The sequence below is a fragment of the Rissa tridactyla genome, chromosome 7 (genome assembly GCF_028500815.1).
Source record: "Rissa tridactyla isolate bRisTri1 chromosome 7, bRisTri1.patW.cur.20221130, whole genome shotgun sequence".
Lineage (NCBI taxonomy): Eukaryota > Metazoa > Chordata > Aves > Charadriiformes > Laridae > Rissa > Rissa tridactyla.
Window position 1 is genome coordinate 39,885,095 of NC_071472.1, and position 14,707 is coordinate 39,899,801.

Below are 14,707 nucleotides of genomic sequence, written 5' to 3' on the forward strand. Positions count from 1 at the left end.
TAAACCTGGCTTGATGTCGGCACGTACCGATGTACTAATGTTGCTTGCTTTAATTCTTTTTTATTACAGAATATATATTGAGTGGCCCATTCATTTCTTAGCCAAGTATGTCCGTGTGTCTGGTGAGCTTTAGTTACAGTCTGTGTCTTTCGAGAAAAATATTATAAGATGTGATTTGGTTATATAATGAAAACTTACAGATTACAGGTTTTTAAAAGAGAATGTTGTATTTACTAGAAGCCATGTGCAGAAATAGATATACAGTGTCTTTTTTTCTTTGTTCTTATTTCAGTCTTTCGAAAGGGTTTTAGTGGAGAACAAGCTGCATGGCCTTTCTCCAGCTCTCTCTGAAGCCATCCAGAGCATTTCTCGCTGGGAACTTGTCCAAGCTGCACTCCCGCATGTGCTGCACTGCACCGCAACATTGCTCTCCAACCGAAACAAGCTAGGTTAGTGCTCGTGTGAGTTTGTTTTTCCATTACTGAAGTTATCAGTCAAAATATGACAGATTGATGCCCAGGGTGCCAACATATTCTAAATCCTGGAATCCCAGTTAGTTCATTCTGTGGATTGCTGTTCTTGATCTGTTCTCATTTATAGCAGGGTAACTTGTGAGAGCTTTCCCTTGAAGTGAGAGAAGAGAGTGAAGTTAATGGTCTGATGAGCTGAAGAGTGAAAATAGTTCAATAATATTTTGCTAGTTATTTTTCAGAGATAATAGAGCTAGCTTCAGCAAAGCCTTTGCCACCCAGCAGGCATGGGTTGCTTGAAGGAATACATATTTCTTTCAAGGCACGCTGCAGCGGCCAATTGCAGTAGGTACTTTTAATATCTTAAGTTGTTTTTTTGGGGTTTTTTTTGGTTTTTTTTTTGGTTTTTTTAATTTTTCTTTTTATTCAGACCAATGCATTTGATTTTCAGCAGGTAAGTCAAACAGATAATAAGGATAGGGCAGGGTCCCTCGCAACATCCTTCTCTCCAAGTTGGAGACATATGTATTTGGTGGATGGACTGTTCGGTGGATGAGGAATTGGTTGGATGGTCACATCCAGAGGCTAGTGGTCAACAGCTCAATGTCCAGATGGAGACTGGTGACATGTGCTGTCTCTCAGGTGTCCCTACTGGGACCAATACCATTCAATATCTTCATCAGTGACATAGACAGTGGGGTTGAGTGCACCCTCAGCAAGTTTGCAGATGACACCAAGCTGAGTGGGGTGGTTTGCATGCCTGAGGGACAGTATGCCATCTAGAGGGACCTGGACGAGCTCAAGAAGTGGGCCCATGTGAACCTCATGAGGTTCAACAAGGCCAAGTGCAGAGTCTTGCACCTGGGTTGGGGCAACCCCCAGTATCATACAGGCTGGGGGGTGAAGGGATTGAGAGCAGCCCTGCTGAGAAGGACTTGGGAGTACTGGTGGATGAAAAGCTGGACGTGACCCGGCAATATGCACTTGAAGCCCCAAAGGCCAACCGCATCCTGGGCTGCATCAAAAGAAGCATGGCCAGCAGGTTGAGGGAGGCGATTCAGCCCCTCTGCTCCGCTCTGGTGGGACCCCACCTGGAGTGCAGCGTCCAGCTCTGGAGGCCTCAGCACAGGAACGACGTGGACCTGTTGGAGTGAGTGCAAAGGAGGGCTACAAAAGTGATTAGAGGGCTGGAGCACCTCTCCTGTGAGGACAGGCTGACAGTGTGTGGATTGTTCAGCCTGGAGAAGGCTCCAGGGAGACCTTATTGTGGCCTCTAAGTACTTAAAGGGGACTAATAAGAAAGATGAGGACAAACTTTTTGCAGGGCCTGGTTTTAAACTAAAAGAGGGTAGATTTAGACTAGATATAAGGAGGAAATTTTTTACAATGAGGGTGGTGAAACACTGGAATAGGTTGCCCAGAAAGCTGGCAGATGCCCTATCCTTGCAAACAGGTTGGATGGGGCTTTGAGCAACCTGATCTAGTTGAAGATGTCCCTGCTCATTGCAGGGGAGGTTAGACTAGATGATCTATTAGGTCCCTTCCAACCCAAACTATTCTATGATTCTATTCTAACAAACATTCAAAGTCCAAATTGAACTTCCTTTACTAGTCTTTTACTGATTTCAGCAGTGATTTCAGCAGGAATTTGCTTCACGAGACATGCCAGTAGGGGACATTAACAGGACACAGTTTGAGCACCTCGCAGTGCTCACTTGCACTTTGGCTCATTCGATAGAGTCAAACAGACAAGACAGTCAAGGTGGCATCTTTTAGGAGCACTCTATGTCCATGCATTCCATTGCCCTGCAACTGACATTTCAGGGACTGAACTGCGAATGCTGTGAAGTAAATGGAGACTTGTGAATTAGGAGGTTTCAGACACAATGAAGCATAATGCTGATGCTTTTAATGGTAGAATTTTTATTATCGGGAAGTTGGATGCCCAGTTTTCTGTGCAGCTCTGAAAGTCTCAACAGCACTGTTAATGGAAACCCTGTGAGATACTGTGATGTATTTCTCCATCCAGGACATCAGGATAAGCTTGGAGTAGCTGAAACGAAGCTTCTTCACACTCTACACTGGATGCTGCTGGAGGCCCCTCAGGACTGCAGCAATGACCTGTTTGGAGGAGACAGAGGCTCAAGCTGGGGAGGGAGCAGTAGTGCCTTTATCCACCAGGCTGAAAACCAAGGATCACCAGGGCATCCCCGGCCCAGCGCCACGAATGACGAGGAAGAGAATAACAGAAGGAAGTTCTTTCATAATTCCATGGCCACAGTGGAGCTCTTTGTGTTCCTCTTTGCTCCCCTTGTCCACAGGATTAAAGTAAGTGGAACGCTGGTGAGGTACTTGTGTGGAGACACCTCTGAGCAGGAAAAGAATGATTCTGCCTTTGTGATTGTTAATTAATTCAACCTACAGTACATGCTAGGTGACCACTGAAAATGTTTTAACAAGCTGGCAGAATACCACTGCTATTAGGAAGAAATACTTCCAGTGACATGAGCAATCACCACAGCATCAGGCAGACACAAAGACAAATAAATCTGAAGTGAAACATTTTCAGCTCTCGGGACTGTCAAAGCTCTGTGGCCCTTGTGAAGCCTTTGGGACCCTGGAACCTGCAGAAAGGATTGTCAGCTTCAGCTTGCTCCAGTGATTCTCAACCACTGCTCAGAAGGGCCTTGCTAGCTTTTCAGGGCTTCCACTGTAGGGCTGCCACTGGGATTAGTTGATGTCATTACTAATCATCTTGATGCTAATTACTAGGAATGCGTGATAGTGGTATAAGCATGGCAGCGGCAAAGGCAATTGAGCATTCCTTTGTTCTGAAGTTGGAAGCAGGCCGCAGGCTTCCTGTCTGCCAGGGTCCCTCTTTCGGCTTTGTGCTGAGTGCATCGGCTTTGCAGAGTGGTGTGACAAGGAGATGTTTTCTGCATGCTCTGACTCCTGCCTCTTGTCTTCAGTCTCTCTGGAGGGCTGCCGTTTAGCCTTTACGTTTCCAGCTAGGCGTCGGACGAGAAACTGGCTCTGGAGAGTAGGTGCTTGGAAAAGGTCTATAAAGTCATGAAGTGATGGAGACTGTTATCTGGTCCAGTCCAGCTTTGTATGCTGCAACAGTTGAAGAAGATAAGAAAGTAAGGAGATAAAGGATAATCTTTTGGTTAGGCAGGTGAAAGCAGGTCTGGAGAGATAGATTCTTTCCCTACTTCTGCTACTGAGTTCCTGTGCAGTATTGTTCAATTTATTTAGCCCAAATATTTCATGCTTGTTTACTAGTTCCACGTTTTCTGTGTAAGCTACTGGGACATGACGGGAAGAAATGCGGAATTCTTCCCAATGCTATGCACACAAATGTGGGATGCCCTTTGAATAAATTAAATGAAACTGGAGGTAGACCGTGACTATTAGAGATTAGGTTTCCAATTTTTTTTATATTAATCTTTCTGGGATGTAGTTTCCCATTTACAAGATGAGGTTAGTAACAATATCTCAGGTTTACCTTGAAAATCTCTGATATCTCTGAGATACTGTAGTGATGAACGTTGAAAAGCCCATGAAAACACGCATGCTTCTGTCAAAGCAAAGCTTAACAAAGGTGAGGTAGCTGAGGCATGTAACTGGCTCACTAAGTCAGCATTGTCCCCTCTGGGTTTCACAGAGGTAGAGGTCTCCGGGGAAGAATCCTCTGATGAGATAACCAAAGTGATGCATGTGCTCAAAGAAGATGATACATGTTTGCACAGGCAGAACTAAAGGTGGAATTCCTGACTTCTGAGAGGATTTGTGAATTTAGCAATGTGTTTTTAAATCAGGCTTTTGGGGGGGTGAGGAGGATGCATGTAATCCTGTAACAAGAACCGTAGATAAAATTGTTGGCATATCACCAAAAGCTAGCAGGGCAACGTAAAAATGCAACTCATGTTACTGCTACCTCTTCCAAAAGCCTTGCAAGGTGCTCCTTAGTAAAAATAGTAATTAAAACCAAGCTTAGTTTATAACATTGTATTGAGATTTCCTTATTTTTTTAATAGCAACACTTCAAATGTATTAATATCTGCTGAGTAGTGTCAGTGTAGTAGTTTAATATCTGCTGAGTAGTTTTGAGTTAGCATAAACTGACCACAGAACTGCGTGTGGTAGCACCTATTTTGTGTACGATCTGTGCATAAAAGAAATTACAATTCTCTTAGACTGGAAACAGCATTCTTATGTGTGAGCTTTTGTGATACAACGTCTGTTTGTCTTCCTAGGAGTCTGACCTGACATTTCGGTTGGCTAGTGGCCTTGTTATTTGGCAGCCTATGTGGGAACACAGGCAGCCTGAAGTTTCTGCCTTCAACGCCCTTGTAAAACCAATCCGGAACATCGTTACAGGTCTGTGATTTTGCTGTGGTAATGTAGCTCCTGTGAGCTGGGAAACCTTTCCTTTGTTTGCCTCATGCTGCCTTATGTTCTGTAGCCGTCATATTTGAAGGAATATGTTAATCCTGCAGGAAACAGTCAAACCTTTGAGAGTAGTTTAGGGTTGCTTCCCCTCAGAGTCAACCGACACTTGCATAATAATTTAATAGGAGATGAGAGGGAAAGCACAAATAGGAAATGAGAAACCCTTCAGTAGAGTTATCATTTCCGGTCAGCTTCATATCTCTGTTTCACCATATCTTCCTCAGTTGCTAAGAAGGGCAAAGGCAGCATCTGGCAGCAGCCTGACACAGGTGGGGAAGGCTTTCCCAGATTGGCACTGGACTGAAATTAACAGCGAAGAGCACACGGTTAGCAGTGTAGGTTCTCCTCCTATTTAAGATTTAAATTTCACCAAGCTATGAAATGAAACGAAATAGTTTCAAGAGGCTCCAAAGAAGGCTTAGGTTGTGAATTTGCGTTTGCATACGGGAAGGGGTTGCTCCTCCTTTGTACTTCAGCCGTAATGAAACCGGAGTTGGGTGCTTAGGCTCCCAAGCCTTTGTGTCTGGCCTAGTTCTAAAAAACCTTTTTTAATTTTATGTTTTAAACAATAGTTTTGCATAATTCCTACAAGGTAGTCAATTGAAAGTGTGCTGGGTATATCGCTGTAGCATTGCTGCTCGTTCTCAAAAGCACGGAACGCTAATTTCCACAGTAGTGAAAATGTAGTTTGCTAAATCGGATTTTTCTGATGACAAGTCATTTTGGATGTCATATTTTGTTTGAAGGGTTTGTAGGCCTCTGGGACAGTCCAGAGTCGAAAAGATTCAAGTCTTTCAAATTATTTAAAACCATATTTGACATTTAGTTCTTCCTCCTCTGCTTCAACTTCTGGAATTAAAAAATAGGATTTCAGCCCTGGAACTAACAAAAGGAATTAGTCCTAAGTTTTCTTTGACTGATGGAATTTTTTTCATAGGTCTGGAGTGTGGTCAGAAAATCCCTGAAGAATAACTTCAGGAGTAAAGTCTGAAAAGAAAATACTCTGTTTTGAAAACGTTTTCAGCAGAATGGAAATAGAAATTGGAATGACATTCTCTGTATCAAGGAAGATTCTGCTATCTTAGCATTGTTGTCTCAAATTGGGACAAAGAAGTTAATTTTCCTTCAAACAGCAAATTAAAAAGAATTCTACTGAAGAAGCTTTGCAGTGTTTTGTTTGGAGTCAGTCTGATACTAAGTCACATCTGAATAGCTTGCAATGTGACAGGATTTCAAGAATTGTTATCCTAGTCTTTGTGATGCCCTTGTTCTTCTACAGTATCACTGATCAAACTCTCTGTATGACATTGGTGCATTTCCTGTGATGAAGGCATTTGTCAAATGGGAAATCTCAACACGTTCTGAGAGATGCAACCTAGAAAAGGAGCTGAATATATGTGAAAATAGGAGGAGGAAGAGCTCCAAAATATAAGTCACTAGTACACACAGGAAAACACAATTTGATGCCAAATGGATTTAGGATGAAATTTATATTCAAATTTAATTTTAAAGAAATAGAGATTTTTAGTAGACAATGTGGTTGACAACGTAATCGAAAGAATTAAACAGTTAACTTAAACAGAACTTAAAACAGTTCTTCTTTTTTCTTTTTCTTTTTATGGCTGTGGCTAATCCCTAGGAAGTCTGCAGCAAAGAAATGCTGCTTTGAGTTTGTTTTTATTCTCTGGTGTATCCTTTCAGTGGTACGTTTTAATATTAGGGGCGATTCCCAAAATGTCCTCCTTTGACTTCTTTTCTCAGCTAAGAGAAGTTCTCCCACCAACAACCAGAGTGTGACTTGTGAATCCCCTAATCTGGACACTGGACATACCGAGGTAAGCTCTATGGTAAGGCTAGCCAAGTTGAATAGCGAGCTGAGGGAGGGGGGAAATTATTATGAAACAGCACTGCAGTTACCACCCTAAAGTATTGCATCTCTAGAAATTACAGTTCTTCACGTGCTTCTGAAGGCTCCCGCCCTTGTCTGCAGTGGAACCAAAGGGTGTTGAGTATAGTTGCCAGGATCTCCTTGGCCTTATCCTGTTTTATAGGCTGGAAGTCTGATCTTATGTATTTTCTTGGGCAAGAGTCCTGTCTTGCCCTTCACCTGTAGAATCCCTAGTACTAAGAAGCCCCAGGCTTGAACAGGTTCTGCATGGTATTACCATGGTATTATGGTATAAGTCATGTCTAAGCACAAGTTGCAGTAAGGAAAGTAATATGGGAGAGATAAATATGTTTATATACCTATTTCCTTTTATTAAAACTATCCCAAGGGACTGCAGGTGGTCTGTGAGACAACCCAGCCAGATTCTGTACCTCCAAAGGCCACTGTTTCAGCATGTCACCGTGGAAATTCCTTGGATGGAAGTGTATCCTCCCAAACATCTCAGGAGAGAGGTACCACACATCCCAGGTACAAATCCCTTCATCAAAAGTTAGGCTGGTGTCACTCAATGGTGGAAGTCACAAAGTACTTTCTCTTGAATGTGCAGTTGTCCGTACACGCCAAGGGTGCTGGATATTTATCTCAAACTCTTAATTCAACAGATCTCAGTTCTGGGTGAGGAACAAGGTGGTGATATTTGGTACTCAATGCCACTTTCATTGGAGAAATCTCTAACTGGCCTGTTGGGATAGTTTCTTTGGTCTTTTCTAATATGTTGGTTGCTTATAATTAAAGACACTAACAAATAACATGCAGGTTCATCTGTCCTCAGGCAGCTGGTATCTTTCCTGGCTTCCTTCTGATCAAGTTTTCTTCTTCTTTCGGTAATGCCATAAAGTAAATGAAGCTGCTGAGTGTTTTCAGGGGGTGGAGAGGGAGGGAAGCCTAGCTATATTTTTAGGTCTCTATGGATTTAGGAGTGTCACTTAAACTCCTCCTGAAAATTTTGGTCCTGTTGCTTATCTCTTTTGGGAAATGTCACATCCAAAACACTGCAGTGTTTTAAGAAATTGCTTCATTACAGAGACAGAAGAAATGTGGGATGGAGTGGGTCTGTGGATATAATCTAGGAAGGGCTCTGATTTCTCAAAAAGGGGTTTGATGCACCCTTTCACTGGTGGAAAGGGCAAAACTATTCTCTAGGTTTCTGATCCCATCAGGAGACTTCCCTCAGGATTTTATATCAAGCCTGCTGTCGGTTATGGGTCTTTATTTAATTTGTATTAATGTGAGCCAGTAAAACCGAAGCTGGGGACAGAACTGCCTTTCTGCGTGTGAACACTACTGCTCAGAGAGTGCACGGCTATAAAAAATAAGGAGCCTTTTAAGAAGACAGCATCAGGTGATCCATTTGTCAAGCTGGGTCTGGTGGTTGCTATGGGGATGAAGCTTCAGACAGGCTTTGAAGAGAGCATCATTATGTCTCCTCATTTGCAGGACTCATTGATTAGTCGAAACTGTACAGGGAGCTTTGGTTGCTGAGCAACAGACAACTGGGGAACAAACGTTGTTTACTCTGCTCCCGACAGCCGCAGTGCTCCTTTGTCCTTGGGCAGGCCTTGCGCGATGGCTGCCTTTCCGCTCCCTGCAGTCACAGGCGACCCAGCGCCGATTGCACCAACACTAGGTTTCCTTCTAAATGAAGCACAGAGTTTAATTTCTGGTTCCTCAGACACTTCTTGAGCAAATGGCTCATTCCTCTGATCCTGGCTAATTATCCCTGCTCCACTCGGTGAAATTATCCATTTACAGTTCTACGCTGAAGCAAATAAAGCCACAGCCCTTTATCCAGCTGCTGTCTTGAACACACTGCCTGGGAAAGACTTCGCAGGAAGGACTTTAATGACAAATATTTCATAAGGAGAATATGCCTTGCTCCAGGCTGTGTTGTGCCTCGGGTTTGCCTGTGCCGCATACGGGGAGCAAGACAGACTGGTTAGGCTCCGACACTGATCTGGGTCCTGCAAAGTGACCAGGGAGCAATGCATCATCCTTCACAATGGCTGTGGAGGGGATGGGCTTTATTTCCTTTGCTGGGGTGCTTTGAGTATCCCAGCTGTCCTTAAGTTTTTTTTACAGGCTGCATCTCTGTGACACAATCTCGACTGTGACAAGAGCAGCCTTCACATCAGGTTTATGGGGAAAAATTTATAGCCTAGTTCCATGTATCATTATTTTCTCCTTCCTAATTGAGTTTTTCAGGTTTTTATAACAGCCAATTTTAAAGTCGTCAAGCTTGTAACGTTTTTACCTTGAATACAGCACTAGGGGAGAAGCGTTGAATCTATAGGTTGCGTATAGTGACATATACTGACACAGAGGGGCTGGTCTGCAGTTGCCGAGTGCCTTCATCGCTGGCCTGTGGGGCTGGCGGCAAACCAGCTCCTCGGGTCTGAGCCGGAGACGCAGGCGCTGCTCCAAGCCCAGCCTTGCCACCTGCCCCTTCCCCAGCGTGTAACACGGGGCACGCTGCTTTCTCCTTCGCCAGTCCTGCATCTGCCTTGGGTGCACAGGGCAGCTTTGTGGCACTGGGCAGCCATCCAGCAAAGCACTTGAAGCACGCGCTTTACTTGAAGCACTATGGAGTTCCACGGAGCAGTATTGCTGCCTGGTCCCTAATGCTTTGCTGGACTGTGGCTTTGGACGCCTCTGTTCAGAACGTGGTGGGAGCTGGCTGGCGATGGGGGTGTCCTGCCAACACTGTTTGCCTGTTGTTTAGCAGAATCGGTAATATAAATGGTTTTAAAAAAAAAAAAAAAATTTATATTTGGTGACAACAAATATATGTTGTTTGGTGATTCCCAAATGCCTGAGAATACAATTCGTGGAAGTGCTGTTGATTTTTAGAGAATACAAAAATCACAGAAGTACTCAGTTCATGGAGGTGTGTTTCTAAGACACTGGGTGGAAACATTCAAATTGTGTACTTCGCAGGCAAAAAAAATAGATCTGCAGAGTTCCTGCCCCACCCCCAGAATTTCACACCTTCTTTTGCCATGTGATTCTCATTCCGTTCGCTGCTTCTTTTCTGACAGATTTTCTCCTAACAGCTAGTGAATGTACGGAGGGTAGATCAGAGCAGTTGTACTGATCTGGGAGAGAAGTGGTGTAAAAAAACCAAATAAAAACCCGACAAAATCCCTTTGAAATCTGAAATCTCTGGAGTTGTATTTCTGAGGCTTACTACAGACATCTTGCTTTTGCATGCACTAAGTTCTAGAATACTTAGGAAATTCCATAGTAAAACACATCAGGAAATGACATCACCTGAAAGGCAGGAAAATCATAATGAAGGCTAAAAATGGTCCTTTTCTCTATCACACCTTGGCAAAGAGCGTCCATAACAGTAACGTCTACTTGTATAAGAATCAATTTAATTGGCTTAAAGGGTTAACTAACTTAGCTGCTGTGCCAGCTCCTTCTAAGTTAAGACCTGATGTGTACAAATGTAAACGATTCCTAAATATGTATTACTAGTATCTGAACAGCAGGTGCTCAAGGGTTGTCTGTTTCCAGATGAACAAATTATTCAGTTAGCGCAGGTGCTGGAATCTTATCTTCAGACCACAGTGTAAGAAAGCAACCCTATCCAAGAAAACACCTAACAAAGCATGTGAAGGACTTGAGTCCTTCAGGGAGCTGAAAGCTAAATATCCACTTGCGTGTCTTCAGTAATGCTTTTCTCAGTGGGGGCCTTAGTCCCAAAGGGTCAGTGCACATGTCCCTGCAGGCCCAAGCAGGCACAGCTGTGTGCACACCCTGGTGATTTCTGCAGGCGGCAGGAGAATGAGAACGGCATACAGCTCTTGATGAGCGGCTACATTTTAGACCTCTTGGTAGAGCTCTTGGGTCTTTTGGGGTGGAGCGGCATGTATGCTAGGACAGAACTGGTTTCCAGCTATCAAAGAAAACTTTGTGGTATCAAGAGTGACCCCTTAAGAACAGTTGAACATACAAACTTGGCACATCGTTGTCGAATGGCTCTTTATTCAGAGAGATGAGTATCTAAGAAGGATTAAGGAGCCTGACAACTAACATTTCTACCTCTGCTTTTTGGAACAGGGTGTCCTTGGTGATCCCACCATGCCAGAAGTCTCGCTACGCCACGTACTTTGATGTGGCAGTGCTGCGCTGCCTGCTGCAGCCACATTGGTCCGAGGAGGGCACGCAGTGGTCACTAATGTACTACCTGCAGAGGCTGAGGCATATGCTACAGGAAAAGCCGGAGAAACCACCTGAGCCAGAGATCACCCCTTTACCAAGACCTCGCAGCAGCTCCATGGTGGCTGCTGCACCCTCTCTGGTGAATACCCACAAAACTCAGGTAAGCAGTTGCCATCAGTAAGAAAATAGCAAGCGTTATGGTGATGCTGGGAAGTGATGGCTGGACAGCCAGTGAGCAGCACAGCTTTGGAGTTGGTTAAACTGCCCGGAGGTCAGATACAGGCATCCATTCAGAAAGAGACCCTGAGAACGATGAGGGTTTCGGAGGCAAACTCTGATGCAGAGAGTCAGAGCTGGTGACTGCTGGAAGCTTGAGGGTTGATCTGGGATAATTAGTCTAGGGTGAACTGTGGTAACATTATTTTTTAATGTGAGAATGTACTAATGTAGTTGTCAGAAGAAATCAGACTGCTTTTGCATTACGGTGCAATGCTCAGGACTCCCTGAGCTTCTTTGGTGTAACCCCTCGAAAGAGAGAAAAGGAATTGCACTTGGTAGAGCACATGCGTTCCAGGCAAACGCTTGGGTTAAAATGTTGGAGTAGACTTTGCAAACGGTGGCAGCGAGCAAAAGCCCTCCACGTTGTTACCTCTTCTCCTGCTGTAATTCTTATTGTGTAACTTTTACCTTTGTGTTTGCCGACAAAACCTCAGTAGACAAACTGTCCTCATAGGTGTCAAGATTTGCCCCCTGCTTTGCTGGAAGACAAGCCCCAGGCTCCTGCCCTTGGTGCAGTAAAGATCTTTGTGTTAGCACTTAAATGTTTTTTATTGTAGGTAGCTCACTGTTGGTTGTTCCGGGAATAAAAAGGGGATGCTGCTGCATTTCAGTTAATCTCCTCGATTTGTGCTGCTTTTAGGTTCTGCACTCTTTTCCTGTCATGTAGGCTTTGAACAGCAAATTCTGATTTACTAAGTTGATGGAACTGCCTAACAAAATTTAATACAGATTCTATTTTTGCAGTCCAATTTTATGACACATCTCAAGTAAAACACTCTATCTTTTGTTAATGTTGCCGTCAAATGTCTTTTTTGAGTCACAACGCTCAGAATTTTTGTTGTTTTTTTTTTCCTAAAATCCTTGCTTTCGGTATTGTAGAGCTCTGGCCGTCTTTGACATGTCATTTTATGGGGGAGAAGGGTGAAATATCTTTTCTCCTGTACAGCCCAGGTGCTGATAAGGCAGAAGACAAGCATAAACAATGTAAATACTAGTACTGTGCTTTTTAAATCTTATTATTTTATAGCCATTCTTATGATTTTTATGAGGGCTGATGGTTATGGTTACTTGTGGGTTCAAGGGCTCAGCAGCAGCAGTATTGTTTAAACTGTGTTATACTTTCGTGTCATTTCTATAAAACATTGCCTGTTTCAGCCCCGTAAAAGCTTAACATATCTTCATAGAGGCCAGGTGATATGAATTACTATTCAGTCTTAATCTACCTTTGCATGAGGATTTTACAGGATTGCTGTGCATGTACAGAAAATCCTCTTTATTATCATCTCCTGGAGGGAGAACTGGAAGGTATTGCTGTTGATGCAGTCCACTGTTTCCATGCATATTCTGCCCCTTTGCTCATAACAACCCTGTTATTTTGCACATGAACAAGTTTAGCTATTAGCGTAACAGGGAGTGCAGTCCGTGGTTCTCAGCACAGTGGCAGCGTGAATGGGGATGTCCTCTATAGGCACTGCTTGCAGTAATTCCGTGCTGGTTCTTCTCTATACAGTGAAACACTTCTCTCCTTTCACACACTTGGCTATTTCTTGCTTTTCCAGGCTGCTTCTCTTGCAGAAGATTCTTTTGCTCAATTGCTCTTCGCTAACATTTTTCTGTTAAATCCATTTGGCAATTCCACTGGGTATTTTCTAGCTGTTAACGCGAGGACTCTGTCCAGGGCATTCTTTCCTCTAGGGCCAGGTTTGATTGCTTTTGGTAACCTCTGTGTCAATCCTGGGTATTTTTACTGTACTTCATCAAATTGGAATCCTGTTCAAAAAGGTTTCCAATTTGTTACGCAGAACAGCTGTGGTGGAGGAGGTGAAACGGTCTTTCATGTAGCAGAAGTTTCAGCCAATGCCCTCCTTCTTTACAACTCTGAGGACTGACTGAAATCTCTGCAATGCACAGAGACACCTAGGCTCTGCTTCATCCCAGCCAACTGTAGGCACTTAACTGCTGTTCTTATATTCAGACTCTCATCACTCAAGGCTCTGCTAGTCAGAGGAGAGAATGCCACCTTCACAGGGCTAAGATTTGTCATTTCTTTCTATCAACACAAGGGGTTGTATGCTGAGACTTCACCAGCTCACCAAAACAAGGATATGGTTAAAGCCTGCTTTTTTTGATCTAGATCTTAAACTCCTAATGCAATGTCATTTTTCAGGTTGATCAATATGTTCTCAGAGATATCGGCACTCTGTGTTTCAGAGGGATAGATTTAAAGTGGTAGGCAGAAACTGATTAAAGACAAAACCAGCTGCCTGCAAATCACATCAGGGACCAGTAGATTTTTCTGGAAAATCCACATTCTTTCTATTGTTCTGCAGTTTATCAGGGTAATTTCCTGCATCTCCCTAAGCCTCAGCAAAATTCTTACACTTCTTGTTGGTTTCTCTGTGCCTGAAATCACATTTCAGATGTAAGCTTGGGCTAAAGGAGTTGGGATTGAGAGAACATGAAAAACCTCCTCCATGTAGTGCCCAGTAAACTGAAAAGCGAAGCAGAAAAAGATTCCGTGCAGCGTGCCAGTGCTCCCTGTTGCATAGGAAACAGGGTACTGGATGGAGAGTGAATAAAATCAATACTAGCTTCCTCTAGAAAGCCGCTTTAGTCTAAACGTATTTCAGACCTGGCAACGTGATAAATGAAACCTGCATTGCACCTGTATGCAGTGAATTTGGTATGAGGACAGGTGTAGGAAGTGAAACCTTCAGAGGCTCACAAACCTCTACAGCCCTGCACTAACATTGCAGGGGCAAAGAGCCAAAGCTTAAATTAAGCAGAAGACCAATGCAGCTGTAGTGCTCACTGCAATGCTGATACACAGCCAAGAGTCTCAAGTGTAATATCTTGCGAGCTGAGAGAAGTACTGATGAGCTGGTAGCCGTACAGTCATGCAGAAGGAAGGCAATAGAAAACAGAAACCACAAAATCTAGAGTAGCAGCCCCCAAGCTATTTTGCTTTCTTATCCCCCTTGCGCATATCATAATTACCACATAGTCTACTGCACAGAATAGCCACATTTTTAATCAGTCTCCCAACAGGAGTGCTAGCTTGATTCCTTAAAATACATCCTATACCACACTGTACATTTAAGTGATTCTGTAATTTGGTTTTCTAGTGTTGTTTGCTTGTTATCCACCCTAAGCAGATTTCGGAACTAGGACTGTATCTTTCTGTGTGTTTGCATGGCTTGTATCACAGTAGGCCCTGATCCTCACTCTGTCTATTTGGTGACCATAAGCCACCTAATAAAACACTGATTTAGTGACTAATGGACAAAGACAATGAATATAAAATAAATTCACATGATGCTTCCCAGCCAGAAGAGGCCAGAGAGCTGTAAAAGCTAAGAAGCAAGACATATTCAATGCTTGCTGGCCTCGCTGT

General features: G+C 43.5%; 1 protein-coding gene across 1 annotated transcript in view; it reads left to right on the forward strand.

Moving 5' to 3' along the window:
• Positions 1 to 14,707, forward strand: part of UNC80 (unc-80 homolog, NALCN channel complex subunit) — a 130,114-nt gene that overhangs the window by 7,681 nt on the left and 107,726 nt on the right. Inside the window, exons 3-8 of the mRNA XM_054210195.1 lie at positions 293 to 449; positions 2,500 to 2,798; positions 4,727 to 4,850; positions 6,684 to 6,757; positions 7,199 to 7,338; positions 10,933 to 11,194. Coding sequence (XP_054066170.1) covers positions 293 to 449; positions 2,500 to 2,798; positions 4,727 to 4,850; positions 6,684 to 6,757; positions 7,199 to 7,338; positions 10,933 to 11,194 — 1,056 coding nt within the window. The remainder of the gene's footprint in view (positions 1 to 292; positions 450 to 2,499; positions 2,799 to 4,726; positions 4,851 to 6,683; positions 6,758 to 7,198; positions 7,339 to 10,932; positions 11,195 to 14,707) is intronic.